The 16,018-nt window shown below is 32.5% G+C and overlaps 1 protein-coding gene and 1 pseudogene across 1 annotated transcript; both read right to left on the bottom strand.

Annotated features, from left to right (window-relative positions):
• Positions 1–4,385: 4,385 nt before the first annotated feature.
• On the bottom strand, positions 4,386–10,868 carry LOC25496472 (AUGMIN subunit 7). Its single transcript, XM_024785507.2, has 10 exons — positions 10,654–10,868; positions 10,397–10,558; positions 9,714–9,799; positions 8,912–8,973; positions 8,527–8,618; positions 8,301–8,426; positions 7,431–7,521; positions 6,674–6,781; positions 5,592–5,690; positions 4,386–4,811 (listed from the first exon to the last, which is right to left on the bottom strand). The coding sequence occupies exons 2-10, from the start codon at positions 10,528–10,530 to the stop codon at positions 4,617–4,619; spliced, it is 993 nt and encodes a 330-aa protein (XP_024641275.1). The 5' UTR covers positions 10,531–10,558; positions 10,654–10,868; the 3' UTR covers positions 4,386–4,616.
• A 929-nt stretch (positions 10,869–11,797) lies between these two features.
• On the bottom strand, positions 11,798–15,596 carry LOC25496470 (GDSL esterase/lipase At5g22810-like; annotated as a pseudogene).
• Positions 15,597–16,018: the final 422 nt, after the last annotated feature.

Raw genomic sequence — 16,018 nt, 5'->3', positions numbered from 1 at the left:
TAACTCACCAACGATCCAAACACTTAATTATGCAATATCATCTAGATAGAGTAGATGTGAAAATATGCAAAGTACCAACACTTAACATTCTTATTTACCCAATAACAAAACCTCTTGCGCAGCAGAAGCATGATGACCATACTTGTAACATTCCAAAAGATTTTAAGTATTGTTGACTGACCTTACAAACCAATACGATTCTTTTTACCGTGTTTTGCCCTCGCTCGCACGCTAACGGGAAAACCTCCCAATAGATCACCCATCCGAAGACTACTCCAAGTCAAGCACGCTTAATTGTGGAGTTCTTATAGAATGGGCTACCAAAAAGAAGATGCATCTTGTTGATAAAGGTAGTACCAAACATATCTTATAAGCCTTCTTTTAACCATGCAGTCCCATACTTGCACGGCCTCGGGATCCCTCTCATTCCGGTGTGATTCGGTTCGTCTAGAAGTTGTCTAAAGCCGCTAATTATCGTGCCTTGTGCACCGGCGAACACTTCCCGCCCTCGGTAGCCTTGGGTGTTATATGCCCACCAGCTTCTGCTTTGTTCATCTCCGAACCACACCGCACTAGGAGAGGTCGACTCTGATACCACTTGTAACAACTCAGACGACATTAAGTATTGCCGATTGACCCTACAAACCAACACGAGTCTTTTCGACTTGTTTTGTCCTAACTCGCACGCGTACTAGGAAACTTCCCAGTAGGTCTCCCATCCGAAGACTACTCCAAGTCAAGCACGCTTAACTGTGGAGTTCTTATAGAATGGGCTACCAGAAAGAAGATGCATCTTGTTGATAAAGGTAGTACCAAACATATCTTATCAGCATTCTTTTAACCATGCAGTCCCATACTTGCACGACCTCAGGATCCCTCTCATTCCGGTGTGATTCGGTTCGTCTAGAAGTTGTCGGAAGCCGCTAATTGTCGTGCCTTGTGCACCGGCGACCACTTCCCGCCCTTGTTAGCCTTGAGTATTACAATACTAGATCAATGAGTATGAGGTGTATGCTTTATTGGCCATCGTTCCAGTGTGGGAAATTGTTGGTGTAAGTCATGGAGACCAAAAATTTTATTAGAAATATATACATGTATCAAATTATCTATTAATAAGCGCATTTGTTTGTTATCTTTGTTTTTTCAACGTAATAAAGTCCCTATAATAGCTAGTTTGTTTGTTGGAACATTATGTAAGACTTAATTGTGATATCCAATTAAAAACAAGGACACTATTCTTAAATTATCCATAGTCAAGCTTTTTGTGAAGTCAAATAACATTCAAGTATATAGACTATTATATGGGTAGACTGATGATCATATCTTATAGATCATTGACAACGAGTTATCGTGTATTCACATAGGTATAAATATTATGAGTAATATATATATTGGATTGACCCTCCTTAAGAATACTACATTGGGTTTTATGTAAGTATCATAAGTTATTCTTATAGTGATAGTGATGTATACCACCCTTTGACCTGAAACCGCACTATGGATCTTACATGTGGAGTCGAGTACTTTAGTGTCGTCCAAAGTTGTCCGTAAAATGATGATTGTAAAGTCGGTAGATAGGTACTCCACAAATCATATTGATGGACATGAGGGGCATAAATCAAATTTGTCCCTCTTGCATAATATGAGAAATATCAAATTTGTCATTAATGTTAATGGACATGAGTGACTTAGATTAAAGGACCTAATATTCAAATTAATAAGGGTGATGTGGTCTTTGTTATGTGTTCAATATAGACATGAGCAAAAAAGGGTAATCATACACATAATCATTATCACATAAATGTTTCATCAAATTACATGAAATTCTCGTTACTTGTAAAGCAGTGATGTGTAACTAAATACTATCACTGGTTATAATATTTAATGTATGATTTAATATTACTGTCAACTATACGAGAACCTACGCGATCACACACATTTTTTTGTGTGGACTTAGTAGAGGTGTTGCCGATTCATAAAGTACTTGTGGTCATTCTCTGAGTTCAACTATAAAGGTTATGCCCTTCAAGAGATTATTATTCGATCCTTGCTCATGATCATTCATAAGATCCATAAAAAAGGAAAATAAATTGTTATCTGATGCGTTTAATCTGGTTTTGATTGCAATCTAAACAATGATTTTGAGTAGTGGAGAAGATAAAAGAACTCATTTTATCATAGTATCACAAACAAGTATTCTCGTTTACAAAGTGAACCTAGTTTAACTTTATAAAATGACCATATTTATAAAAAGATCAAAATACTTTCTCTTAAATACTTTTATGAGAAAAATACTTTAACTCTTTTTATATAAATAGTTACAATTAGAATATTATTTGATATAAATAGTTACAATAGCAACATTATTCATTGCATAAAAACGGAGTAAACTAAATGAGAAAAGTGAAAAGAATTAATGGATTTCATGATTCTAATTTTGACCTTTAAAGTTTGTGGGAGCTAATTAAGAATTATAGATGACAAATGAAAATGATTAAAATAGGGGCAAAGAGTGAAGTGTTTTCTAGCAATGGAGTGGTGATACTCATGAGCAAGGATGCTCTTTATCTTGAAAATAATTGAAAAATACTATTTAGAAAGAGATACATCAAAATTAGGTTGTAAGCCATGTCATTAAGTCATTAATTATTTTTTACAAACTGTTGTTTGTCTTTATTTCATCATATAAAAGAAATGGAAAATGTGATACATGGAGATGATTCTGACTCGATGCAATGACTTAAGGATGAGCTAATTAAGAACTATTGATATACAGGGCAGATTCAGACATTTGGTACATGTGGAGTTAAAATTTTAAAGAAACAATAATGCAAACACAAAAAAATAAAAAATAATACAGTGTATTATTTATAAGGGGTAATAGTTGTTCTAATCCCTGAATGTGTAAGGAGTAGACATAATAGACACTCAATGTATCAAAATTTTAAAATAATTTCAGATTGTGCATTTCGTTAGTCAAAATAGTCTTTAACATTAAAATACTTCGTTAATATTGACATATTAGTCATTTGATATACTTACTTATTGTCACATCTGGGACTATTTTCACTAATAAAATGCAAAATTAAAAACTAATTTAAAATTTTAATACATTTAGAGACTATCGTGACAACTCATTATACACTCAAATATCAAATAACTATTACCCTTATTTATTTATAATAAACAAAATAGGAAAGTTGGATGTGGGGCTTTAGCCCCACATAGCCTATGTATGATCGGTCCCGGTTGATATAAGATAGAAAAGTAGTTAGGAAAGACTTAGTCAACTCAAATGGTCAATTGAAATAATAATAATTTTTTTTAGAAAAGTTATTATTGAAGCTTACTAGTTTAATAACCGTGTGTGTGAGCAATTAAAGTTTGAATTATCACCACACTCACACGACACGAAAGTTCCCTAAATTTGGTATATTCTTCTGATATTCTTTTTCTCTCCTTATTATTTTAAGAAATACTAACCAGTGTCACCGAAACACCGTTTAAAGAAACTAATATAAATAAGCTATTCAAAAGTGGAATGTTTAACTTTATAAAAATCAAATAGTTGTTGTTTTTTATTAAAAAAATTAATTTAATTTTCTTAACTATTGCACGAGGCACTAGTTAGCTTATTATTTTTTATCAATAAAAAAAAGTTATTATCAAATAGTTATATACATATCATTACTTATCCAAGAAATAGTCATAAAATAAAATTATTTAAACACATATTTGTAACATATATATTATTTAATTCCTTTAACTTTTAAACTTTTTTCATTCACGTCTGTATATCACCTACAAAAACGCACATTTGGTTGGTCACAATATGAAGAAAAAAACTATACATCATTTAATTATTTTAAAAATTATTATTCAGTTTTTATTTTTACTTTTAATTTTTCTCTTCCATGTGTATGTATAAATGTTATTGATGACAGATCCTCTTATGTTATTCTTAGCATGTTTTTTAGTTATTTTAAGTAAGTTTTAGCAGCAAAAATGAAGAGTATTAGAACGATTGTCTATGATTTTGGGATATTTGTAATGTTCTCTATATTAGAGTCTGTGATTCTACTTTTTCCAAAAAACATAACAATTTTAGGGGGATTTTGAAGTAATTCAAAAAATAATCATGCAAATCGGCAAATCAAGAACATCAGAAGATTTGTGAAGACTTGGGAAGATCAAGAACAAAGATTCAAGAGGCCTCAGAAAACTTACAAGAGGATGAATTTTGTTCCCAAAATAATAAATAAGGGGATTTAACTCTTTTTAAATAGTTATATACATATCATTAAGAGTTTAGTTAAATCCCCTTCTCATGCAACACAAAATTGAAATGTTGACAAACAAGTATTGAAAACTGTTTAGTTTACCCATATTCTAAACACCAGATTAAACTGTGATTTTTTAAATTGCACAACAAGTAATTAATAATGTACAAACATCACTAAGCCTAAGTTCCTACGGATAATGCAGCTATTCAGACTCTGTCACATTCACATCTCATGTCAACAATATGCATATTATGCACAAGATAACAATATTTTCATAAAAAAAAAAATACAAATGAATAAGACTTCAGGGTTAATCTTATTCTCATTGTTTCATCAAATGCTCATTTTCTCTCCATGTTCACGAGCAATGGAAGCAGAAAGAATACCAAGATCTCGATTTATGACAGTCATTTCAGATTCACATTCAGAGATTATTCTTGAGACAGAGGAAGGCCCTCCTGATGTTTCAGAGGATCCAAAAGCAAGCGCAGCGTGCGAGTCTCTTAGATTCTGTAGGTTTCCTAAAAACTGTTGCAGACAAACAAATTTGTTATATTAATAAGGCAGTATCTGCAAAGGGCCAGTACATTTATTCATCTATTGAAATGTAAATGAGCTAAGAATCCGTTTACAATTTGGTACACTAACAAGCATTTGATAAAATTAACAGTCGGATCATGATGCGAAACCGATTCACCCAAGTACAAAGTACAAACATACCAAGCCATCAGTTATCGACAAAATTGGTTTTGCGATATGAATATACTTTAGCCATCAACAAAATCAAACTAGTTATTATTATTGTTATCGTAATTAACTTAAATTTCAAGATGGGACTTCTAGCCATTTTCTGTCTCCCACTTTACAATCCTTTTTGCATCTGCATGAGTTTAGATGCATGCAGACAGACACTTAACATTCAGACAAGATGTTTTGTTTGGACAAGTACAAAATAAATGGGGATGTCTACGAGAAAATAGGAATAATTTCTTCAGATTAGATACTATAAAATCGAGAAGGAATAGAGGATGGGAACAATGAACTAATGCAAAAGAATACATTAATCGTGAGCAGCAAAATTGAAGACAAATAGAAGTGCAAATGTATAAAAAATAAAATCATGCAAGGACGATTAGCTTGAAGTAATAAAAGGTTCTCCATATTTGTGGATAATATTTCTGCAATAAACTTCTGATAGACAAATTTAGAATTATTTGAAGCATCACTTCTTGATTTTAAAATTCTAAAAATTCAGACAGTATCATAGGTTTTAAGAATAATGTTTTTGCAAAGCATAGGAAAGATTACCTTTAGAAGCATTTTGTATGCCTCCAATAACCGATTGGCAGCTGGTCCAAACCCATGTAGTTGTGGAACCTCCATCATATGTGTCCATGGACGTATTTCCTACACAACAACAATCTTTTATAAGCTTCCCCAAATATTGTGCGTGTGTGTAGGGGTGATGGGGGTGGCATATCAAGTGAAAGAATTGTCGTATAACGAGTGAAGCTAATAACGTCCATGCACTCCCACATGAATTGTCAAGATTGAAAACCACTCAAAGATCACATGTTTTGCACTTTCAGTCACTGTTTGGAGAGTCCTTCAATAGTGAATTATATAAGGCAATGCTAGACAAATGGTGCATTATACCATAGCTAAGTTAAGAGAAATTTGGTTATTAAAATTAGCATAGTCAATAGTCTTCTGCGACCCTCCTTTATTTCTTCGCAAGGGTTTTGGTACCTTTTGTTGAAATTCCTTATATTTCATCAGCCTTGGTCTTAGTCTGCGCTTCAAATGTCTAGTCCTGAGTGGTTAAGGTGTCTTGAGAAGTCTCACATCGCCTAGAGATCTTCCTAAGTAGAACTCACGAGGCTCAAGCAATCCTTATCCTCACCCACCATACAAGTCAGTTTTGTAGGATTGAGTTATGCTTGAAGCCAGAATTCTAATATGGTACCGAAGTTTATCCTAAGTCTGTTTTGGGCCAAAAATCTTTTTCCCCCACTTTTATCTACAATCTAGATATCTAGTCCTGGACACAAAGAGAAGTGTTGAGATCCTTTTTATTTCATCACAATTAGTCCACATTTCAAACGCCCAACCCTCGGCAAGAGGGGTATTTTGAGAAGTCCTACATCAACAAGAGATATGGCCTAGGCAGCGCTCATAATGTTTGGACAGTCATCAACGTACATATAGAAGCATATAGGCTCTAACTAATTGAAAACAAAATTTCACAAATAAGCATATACTGATCGCGATAGTTCATCATTGCCATCCTTGTTTAATCACTTATAATACGCTAAATCTTTGTTTGAATAGGGTTGATTAAATCAGATAATAGGGTTTGCAGAACACATTAGAGCAAAACTTGGTCAAACCTTGGTGTAAATCATGTTGAATGTTCTAGCTGTTTCTAGGAAAGATTCCAAATGTGCCCGCAGTTGAGATTCCACCTCAGTGTACTCCTCATCTGGATTATAAGCATGCTACAAATAAAACAAGACAGCAGCTATATTAAAATGGTGCAACATGGCTCAGAAACATGATGACAACAAAGTCACTTAATTTAAAAATAAAAAATGTTAAAATTAGAGATTAAGAAACAGGTGAAAAAATAATACACAATATTGAGAAACATGGCAATGAGAAATGAAAATTAACCACAAAAATGCAACTTCATTTTCAATTTGTTTCATGTATTTAATAATATGCAAATGAACTAATAGATGACTTAGCAAACTAATCCAACCAATGTCTAACTAGTGCTAACCATACAAACAATTTTATTAGCACACTGATGAGATGAATTATTAAATTTAAATGACTAATATTCACTACAATACTCAAATTGAGTACTAACTTTTCTAGGTAGATTGATCAGTCCTGCTGCCTAAATCTACACCATAATTCTTACTAAATATTAGGTCTCAATAGAAAATGCCCGACTACTAGACACAAGATGAATCTGCACTGGATCGGCAAACAGAGGGAAACCAAATATAGTGTCGTGTTTACTAGTAGAAAGTTTTTATTTTTTTTTAAATGACAAATATTAGTTGAGATCAATTTCCAGCAGTTCACAAAGATATCACATGGCTACTAGAACACAAGAATCAGATTGAGATTTCAGTAAACCTTCGATGCCAAGTCATCAACTTTTTGTTGAAGATTCAATAATATTTTTGATTGTTCAGTAAGCTTTGACTCCAACTCAGCAACCTCTGGCCTGAAAAGAGTTGTGATTAAACAAACAGAATGTTACGACAACATATTAGAGAAGGTTCTAATCCATGCAACGGAAAATCATTAACATATAATATCTTTTAAATTTAAATCCTTTTGTACATATATATTTTTTGAATGGCAAATGTTAGTATGACAGTGCTTTACTCCTTGCCAGGACTTGAACCCTGGACCTTGACTCCTCAACTCCTTTAGTCCCTGGGTTGAGCTACCTCACCCCACAATCCTTTTGTATACATTGATTGAATGAGATTGAAAAGTTAAATCTAGAGGTGAGCAGAAGTTTTTTGTGTACAACTTAAGACAAGGAAACAAAATAACCTCAAAACCAAATAAATGATACAGATGATGACATCAATCTTTAAATTTTCAGATGTTCAATGTGTTATGTGAACGTTTGTGAGTACATATGAAGCTTCTCAGCATGTCACTTATAACAGAAACAAACAAGTGTCAATTTCTATCAATTTCAGTTTCCATGTGACAGAGCCAAACCAGTAACAGAAATGACGTAAGGATCAATCAAAAACAGTATGATGATCAGTCAAGGTGATCCAGAGGTGGAAGATGAAGTACATTATGTCATTCTACTAGATGTTTGGCAGACCCTTATTGAAGCACTAAAGTGATACCCATGCTAGACCCTATATCAGATGGTACAGTGGTAAATTAATGAAATAAAAATGTGTTCCTTAATAGAAATCACAGAATGGATAGGTAGAAATTCATAAGCAGAAGAAAGGGAAAGCATCAAACTCTTACAAGGGATATATGGACTGAATCTGAACATCTGCGGGAAACAATTTACATTCTTCAGAAAATATTTGTGCCTGTTTTTCTGCAATGGAATCTATCAAGTGAATGTCCTTGGCTACCTGCTCATCAACACTATAGAAACAAAAATACAAACCAAATTTATGTCAATACCATCTCTGCATTACCATAATTATAGAAAGAAAAACAAATCATCATTTAGATCAGGGACAACCTCCATTCTGGATTATCAGCATATATGGTTGCCTCCACTAGATCTACAATTAGACGAAGCATTTCAGTGCGGTCCTCATAGCTTCCATGTCCCTGTTACACATGCATATACTGTTTACCCACTTGAAGGCAATTCATTAAAAAAATGTGTACGAATACATTTTCAATTGATTATTTAAGAAAGAATAAACTGAGAAAGGAATATGGAATTGGAAACATAAAATATCAGAACAATTCAAAAATGCAAAAGCATCATATAAGAAAGAGATATAAAGGAATTCAAAGTATTCTCTAAACATGTATTTGGTGGTTAGTCGCGTAGGCTTGTCATAGTTATAGCTACTAATTTGATAAAATAAAGTAATAACAGTAATTAGATGACTAACTTGAATTGCATCGGTATCTACGGTCGTTGTAATGCCCAGAAACTTAGCCATTTCTGCCAAATCTGCATGTTTTAAGTCATAAATAGCAATGTTAATAAACGGAAGACGCAAACAAAAGGTGCAACAGGGGGAAATCTGTTTAAAAGTAGGTAGCCACTAAACATAACATTCTCTGTATGAGAAAAGCAAAGTAGACAGAAAGCAACTCGTAAGTGAAAAGTCACTCAAACGCGGCTACTTAAAGAAATGGAAAAAGAAACTGATTATTTTGCCAGATCAGGGGGAATAAAAGAATAAGGGTCTGCTTGGGAGGGCTAAGTGCCTAAGTCTATAGTTTGAAATATATTTGAAATTTCAAAAAAAGAAAAAAATTGAAATAACATCATGATAAATGATCATAAAGTACTTAAATCACGCTTAATTCATTTTCAACAACATTTTATAGGGTCCGCAATTTAAACAAGAAATGTAAGCCCTCCCCTCCCATCCAAACATACCCTAAAAGAAAATTTGACCTTCTGTAAATAAACACATTATAGCAGATTGCCAACTATGCATGAGAAAGACATAAGCAACATATTTTGCTGTATACACAAAATAAATGTTACATCATTCAAAGATGGTTGATTTTCAGCAGCTTGATACAAGAAACTTAACAGCACACACTTTATTTTATTCTATTACCATGTACAAATGCAGAATTGAGGAAAAAGAAGAAACTCAGTCACAAATAAAGCTTGGATGTTAAGGTATCAACCAGCCATATTTTAATTTTCGAAACAAGGACAAAGAGAATTCTTACATTGAATTCGAGCTGTCTCCTCGTCACGGTCAAGGGCATCCCCTTGTAAGTTTTGTTGAGAAAAAGGTGACTTATCACCTAATAACCTGTTGTAAGTACAAACACCAAAGATCATTAGGTCTTAACATCGAAATCAATAATACATCACAGAAGTTTTAATAATGCTACTGCAAGAAGACTCGAACAAAGAAATTCCAAACAGAAAGATTGGATTAATGACTGGTACGAAAACGCGAAAGGAAAATCAATAAAAATATCTTTGAAGCTATAGACGCGGGAAAATCAGTAACAATCTCTTTGAAGCTATAGACGTGGAGCTAGAAGAACAAGAAATTAGGGTTATTTAAACAACCAAGCAAGTGCAAAATAAAATAAAATAAAATAATTCCAAATTTTCAACTGTTTGTCTGCCCCTATGAAGCACTGATACGGACACGGACACTGACACGCCGACACAGCTAATAATTTGAAAAAATCACATAATTTAGTGTAATTACAAGTGACGGTGTCGGACACGACATGTGTCCGACACTGAGACACGCCTAATCCGAGGAGTGTCCGTGCTTCATACTCTGCCCCGATTTTCACATGCTTAACTTTAACTCTGAAAAAGTTAAGAAATGTGCATCAATCTAAATCAGAAAGGATTTTAACTTAACAGAGAAAGAAAGGAAGATACCTACCGAAAGAATAGCCACTCGAGAAGGGCATAGCGCTCCATGCCAGCAAATAAAAGGGACTGAGCAGATGCATTTGACCTTGGATAATTTAGAATTCCTAATTTCTTCTGAATCGCTTCCATTTGCTTTGATGCCATCTTCTTTAGGGGCCTCTGGTTGTTGGTCCTGTAACAAAAACAAAAGCATTGCGGTGACAGTTAGAAAATTGGAAAACGAAAATATAAACATAAGAAATTGTGAATAGTGTTTGTTGATGTTACCTTAATGCTTGCTTCTTCAATTCGTTTCAACTTCAAAATTTAGTTCTCTGAGAAACAATGAAAGAAAGAAAAATTCAAATTTGAATGAGTATCTCTTACGCATAGATACTTCGTAGATCGACGTGGTGGATAGCAAAAAGGTGATGGTAGTGGAAAAATAGGAATAACCTTTCCCATGTATCATTCAATCCAACTTTTCCATTATGAAAAAGGATAATCCTTTCCCATGTGAAATGCCATCTATAAATATATGTATAGTTTACTAAATTGTTTTTTAAAACTCCGTACAAGTTAGCTTAGTAAAAGATACATTGATAGTATTTTTTTTTTAAATTCGATATCCAATCCAATAGCTAACTAATCTGAGGGATGCAATCTCACCGTCCACTTGAAGGAGCTTCATTTTTAAAATACTTATGAATTTTCAAAATTTTATCATATTGAGATAAAAAACTTGTTTCCATGTAATAAGCATATAAAACTCAACGGGTCATGCGAAAGTACAAGTCTTTTACTAGTTAAATGATAAACAAAAAATTGCTATGACAAGGTGTTAGCTAGAGGTCATTGTCAATGCAAATTTATGTTTATTTTCAATCTTCTTATTTTTTGTTTAGAGTAATAAATTAGTTCTGTCTTTGATTTCTATATTTTAGATGTTTGGTATTGAACTACTTAGGATATTTAAGATAGCATATAATTCAAGGTAACTAGACATCCTTGTTAAAGTTAGGATCATATCTTTGTTATTATATTTTTTAAATTCTTCATTTTAATTAGTTTTATTAATTCACAACAAAATTAGTACAAAATTCATAAGTTTTTCAACCAAATATTTTTGTTTTCTCAAGATTTTTCAGTCAAATGTTATTTCTATAATTTTATATATTTAGCTAAAGTTATTAATAACTTAACCAAAAAACTTAAGGATGATTCAATTTATTGAGCATAAATAAGAAAGACGAAAATTGCATAACTAACATAAGAATCAATACTATTTTAAAACGTAGATAATTGTAGAAAAGAAAATTCTCTAATGGAGAGACTTTGCTATTGCTAAATACAAATATTTCTATAAAAAAAATTGAAACAAAATATTTGAATCATATCAGACTAAATTAATTAAAAGTAAAGTATTATTTGACTACGGAACTTTCTGATTAGAATATATAAGGGAGGTCGCAGCAGGAATCAAACGATCCATTAAAAACTTATTTGTAGCCTCTGTGGGATGAAAACTATCCTAGAATACATATTTTGAGGCATCTACACATGTTCCTATGCTCATTACATTGCATAATTTAGCAACCTCTAGCAAGCCTGACTCACAACAAGCCTTCCTTGCTTCAAAAAATCCTGCGTGTATTAATTCCACACATAGAAATAAACAAATTAACAAACTATGGTTTTCATAAGCAATAAATAAGATAGACTAATAGGTTTAGAGCAATTGGATTTGTACCATAATCAGAAGGTTTGATAATAAGTTCATAGAGAGGTTGGTAAATGTCAAGGATGACCAGTTTGACCCCAGGTAGCATTTTTACCAAGTTCTCTGTAGTGACGTTGAGTTTCTTATTGAAATCCAAAGCTATATTATTTATTTCTTTTACACACTTGTTTGTATGATATCCAAACATAGTGATGATTACAGGCAAACAACCTATTGGTGGTAACGTTGTTACACCAATCTTCCTTGCTCCTAGTTCGTATAAATTCTGTTACATACATGCAAAGAAATTTAAATTAAAATCAAATAAGAATATATATATATATATATATATATATATATTATGTTTGATGAGGATGATATTTCAAGGGAAAAATTTTACTTTTTTTCCACACTTCTAATATTTAACATTATATTAAAAAGAATGCCTCAATCAAAACTATAAAAAAATAGGCTTATTAGATCGTTTGGTCCCTTATTTAATTTCTTGTTTTCATTTTGGTCCCACAATTAATAAAAATGGCGTTTTAGTCCCTCACCTTTTCCTCCGTTTGCCAAATAAATCCCGACCGTTAATTTTAACTTCAAATGTAGATGGTGGATTAACCTTAAAAGTAGTCCATTGTAGACCTTATTAATTTTGTTAATTTTAACCATTCGATCTATTTATCATAAAAGGGACCGTTAGATCCTCACAAAATATTGCTAAAGATATGAAATACCTAAAATACCCCTAATGTCAAATTAAAAATCCCAATTTGTTTCCACTTCTTCTTCTTCTCCACGAGCATCTTCTTCCATGTCATGTTATGTGCCTTCATCAACACAACACAACACACAACACATTCATCAACACTATCATCATCTTAATCATTTCAATCATTTAACCAGTAACTAAAATTAAATTAGAAAATTAATGTCCACAAAAATATTTAGCTATTCAAAAATGATAGAGGCAGACATTAGGAGAAGAGAAAATTTGGGGAAAATGAGAAATTATATTAATTAGATTGAAGAGCTATACATCATACAATATTAATCCTACCCAATCTCAAAATAAGAACACAATAGCATAACCAAACAACTAGAAACAAAATCTACTAAATCTAATATTATAACAACACAGCACCAAATCCTACGTTGAAACCCTAAATTCAATTTCTCCCTTTTTCTAGCAACCTTTGTAGGTACCAAATTCAAGAACGGCAGAGGTAAACAGGGGATCCAGATCCAACATGTTTCTTTCTTGTTGAATGAATTTGTAGTGAAGAAGAAAGAGGTTGAGATTTGTGAAGTTGTGGAAATTTGTTTGTTTGTTGTTGTTTCATCTCAAGCCATTCTGAAACCATTGATTTCGTTCTTGATTCCTCACATCATATGGTAGAGCTGTTTTTTGAGACAGTTTGTGTGGTTGTTCTTTGGTGTTGTAAGGCTTCGGTCAGCTTCTGTTTTAATCTAGGCCTGTGCTGCCTTTGGCTGGGATTTGGGTGTTTATTTTCTTCTGATATGCTTCTTGTGCTGTCAGTTTTATTTTTCTGTTTTGGAGGGGATCCCTACACCTTTGGTTTGTGCCAGTTTTGGTCCCTGTTTGTAGTTTCTTGCCATATGCTGTTAAAAAAAAAATGTTTGCTGGAAAAATTCAGATATGAAAATAATTTATGGTAGTGATGTGAAGAATTGATGGTGTCGGTGATGAAGTTGTTGTTGTTGGTTGATGTTTCTGGATTTTTCTGGGTAAAATGATGAAGATAATGATAGTGTTGATGAATGTGATGAACAAGAGTGAGGAAGAAGATGAAGAAAAGGACAAAAAATTAGATGTTGGTGGTACATCGTAAGATAAAATAGACCTGCCTAATCCAATGGTTATCGTTTTTAAGAAAAATCAAACGGTTGAAATTAAAATAATTAATAGGATCTATGGTGGACCACTCTTAATGTTTGTCCACCATAGACATCATTTGGGGTTAAACTTAACTGTTGGATTTATTTGGTAAACGGAAGAAAAGATGAGGGACTAAAACGCCATTTTTATTAATTGTGGAACCAAAATGAAAACAATAAATTAAATAAGGGACCAAACGATCTAATAAGCCAAAAAAATATTATCTACTATTGTAAATTAGCGGCACTATAACATAGTATAATGTAAACAAATTACTATGGTTCTACGATATTCAATTTAGTACAATCTATTTTTTTTTTTTTTGAGAGAACAATCTATTGTTAAATAGTGGTGCTATAAGATTGTTGCATTGCAAAATTTAAATAAACTGCTATTATCCACGATTAATAACACATATATTATTAGTCTCCCCTCCCAAAAATTAGGTATAACAGAATATCTCTTTCTCATTCCCTCCCTTTCTAATCAATCATAATTTAAATATTTTCTAAGGCAAGATGACAAGGTTGAGAGGTGCATGCCTGAATGAAATTATAGTAGTCTTTCATAAGAATGTCCGAGAATTGGTAAGGTGTATACATGTTGTGAAGGAATGGCTCTATAAAATAATTTTGTGCAAAATCACCAGACCCAGCAACAAGAAGATATGCTGCATCATAAATAATTGATGTTGCATTTGATTTTCCAACTATTGCCACCAATTATTCTTGACAGTCCTTGTAGTGTTCCAGTTGATTCATTAATGGAATTACATTCTACACACATGAAACACACACAACAAAAGTTTTTTCCTAGTAAATAACAAGAATTTAGAGAGAGAGAGAGAGAGATAGAGAGAGAGAGGAATTGTTTATTTACATATTTTTTTGCTGTAAGATAATGGTAACCAGAACCAGATGAGGCAAAGTTGGCACCGTTCAAGATGTTGTTTCCTTTGGTATTTAAATTTACGTAAGCTGGTTGATAAGATGTAAATCCAGCGAATTCGGCTGCAATAAATTAACATATATAGATCAAATACTAGTTCTTGTAAAAAAAAGATCAATTACTAGACAAAAAAAACTAGGATCCTTATAGCTGACTTTATAATGCAGTCTCCTACAAACCGCTAAATTGTGTTAATCTTACTAGCTTGCAATAGACCGACAATTTTAAGTTGACTGCAAATTTTCATTTTGAAATAAAATCAATTGACAAAGTAGAATTTGAGGGGCTAGAAAAATCACAAGCATAGTCTACAGCAAACTTTCCATTAGACATTCTTCCTGTTGGATTATGCGTCACAAAGTCTATTCCATAAGGAAAGAAGTTTGCTTTAATAAGAGTGGCTAGGTTGTTGTTGTTTCCTACATCAACAATCGAGTCTCCAAATATGAAAAAAGCTGGAACTAAAGGTTCACCATTAGTTACATAGAATAACACAGTAGCAAAAAGAAAAAACAAAGTTAACAAAGAACTTAAGTATTCCATATTTCTAAATCCTTATATGTGAATGAATTTTTTTCATGCAATACACAAGACAAGAAATGAAATGAGAAGTGAAATTTTAACATTGCTGTTATATCCTTTTATAGTACTGGTATCCATGACTGTCCAGGCTCTAGTTCCAAGATTTTATTAAATTCATTTTCTCGATGTCCACTTTGTATTTGGTACTACATCCGTTCCTTTTTAATTGTCACATATTGATATTTTACACAAACCAAGACAATCAACAATTGATTCTACTTTTAATGCAATAAGCTATACTTTTACTATAATGACCTTATTCATTTAATATATCATTTCATATATTTCTCTCTCCGCAATAAATAATTAAGGATAATATTGGTAAAACAACATTTAATGTTGCATTGAACTTTGAAAGTGACAGTTAAATAGGAACAAAATTTTTCTCCAAAAGTGACACTTAAAAAGGAACGGAGGGAGTATCTTATTTAATCAGGTTCGGTGATTGCCCACTTCGACACAATTCCCAATATCCCATACATAGCCATATATAACATTAG

The sequence above is a fragment of the Medicago truncatula genome, chromosome 6 (assembly GCF_003473485.1).
Source record: "Medicago truncatula cultivar Jemalong A17 chromosome 6, MtrunA17r5.0-ANR, whole genome shotgun sequence".
NCBI lineage: Eukaryota > Viridiplantae > Streptophyta > Magnoliopsida > Fabales > Fabaceae > Medicago > Medicago truncatula.
Note: the sequence above shows the minus strand (reverse complement) of the source record. Positions and strands in the feature narration are given on the sequence as shown.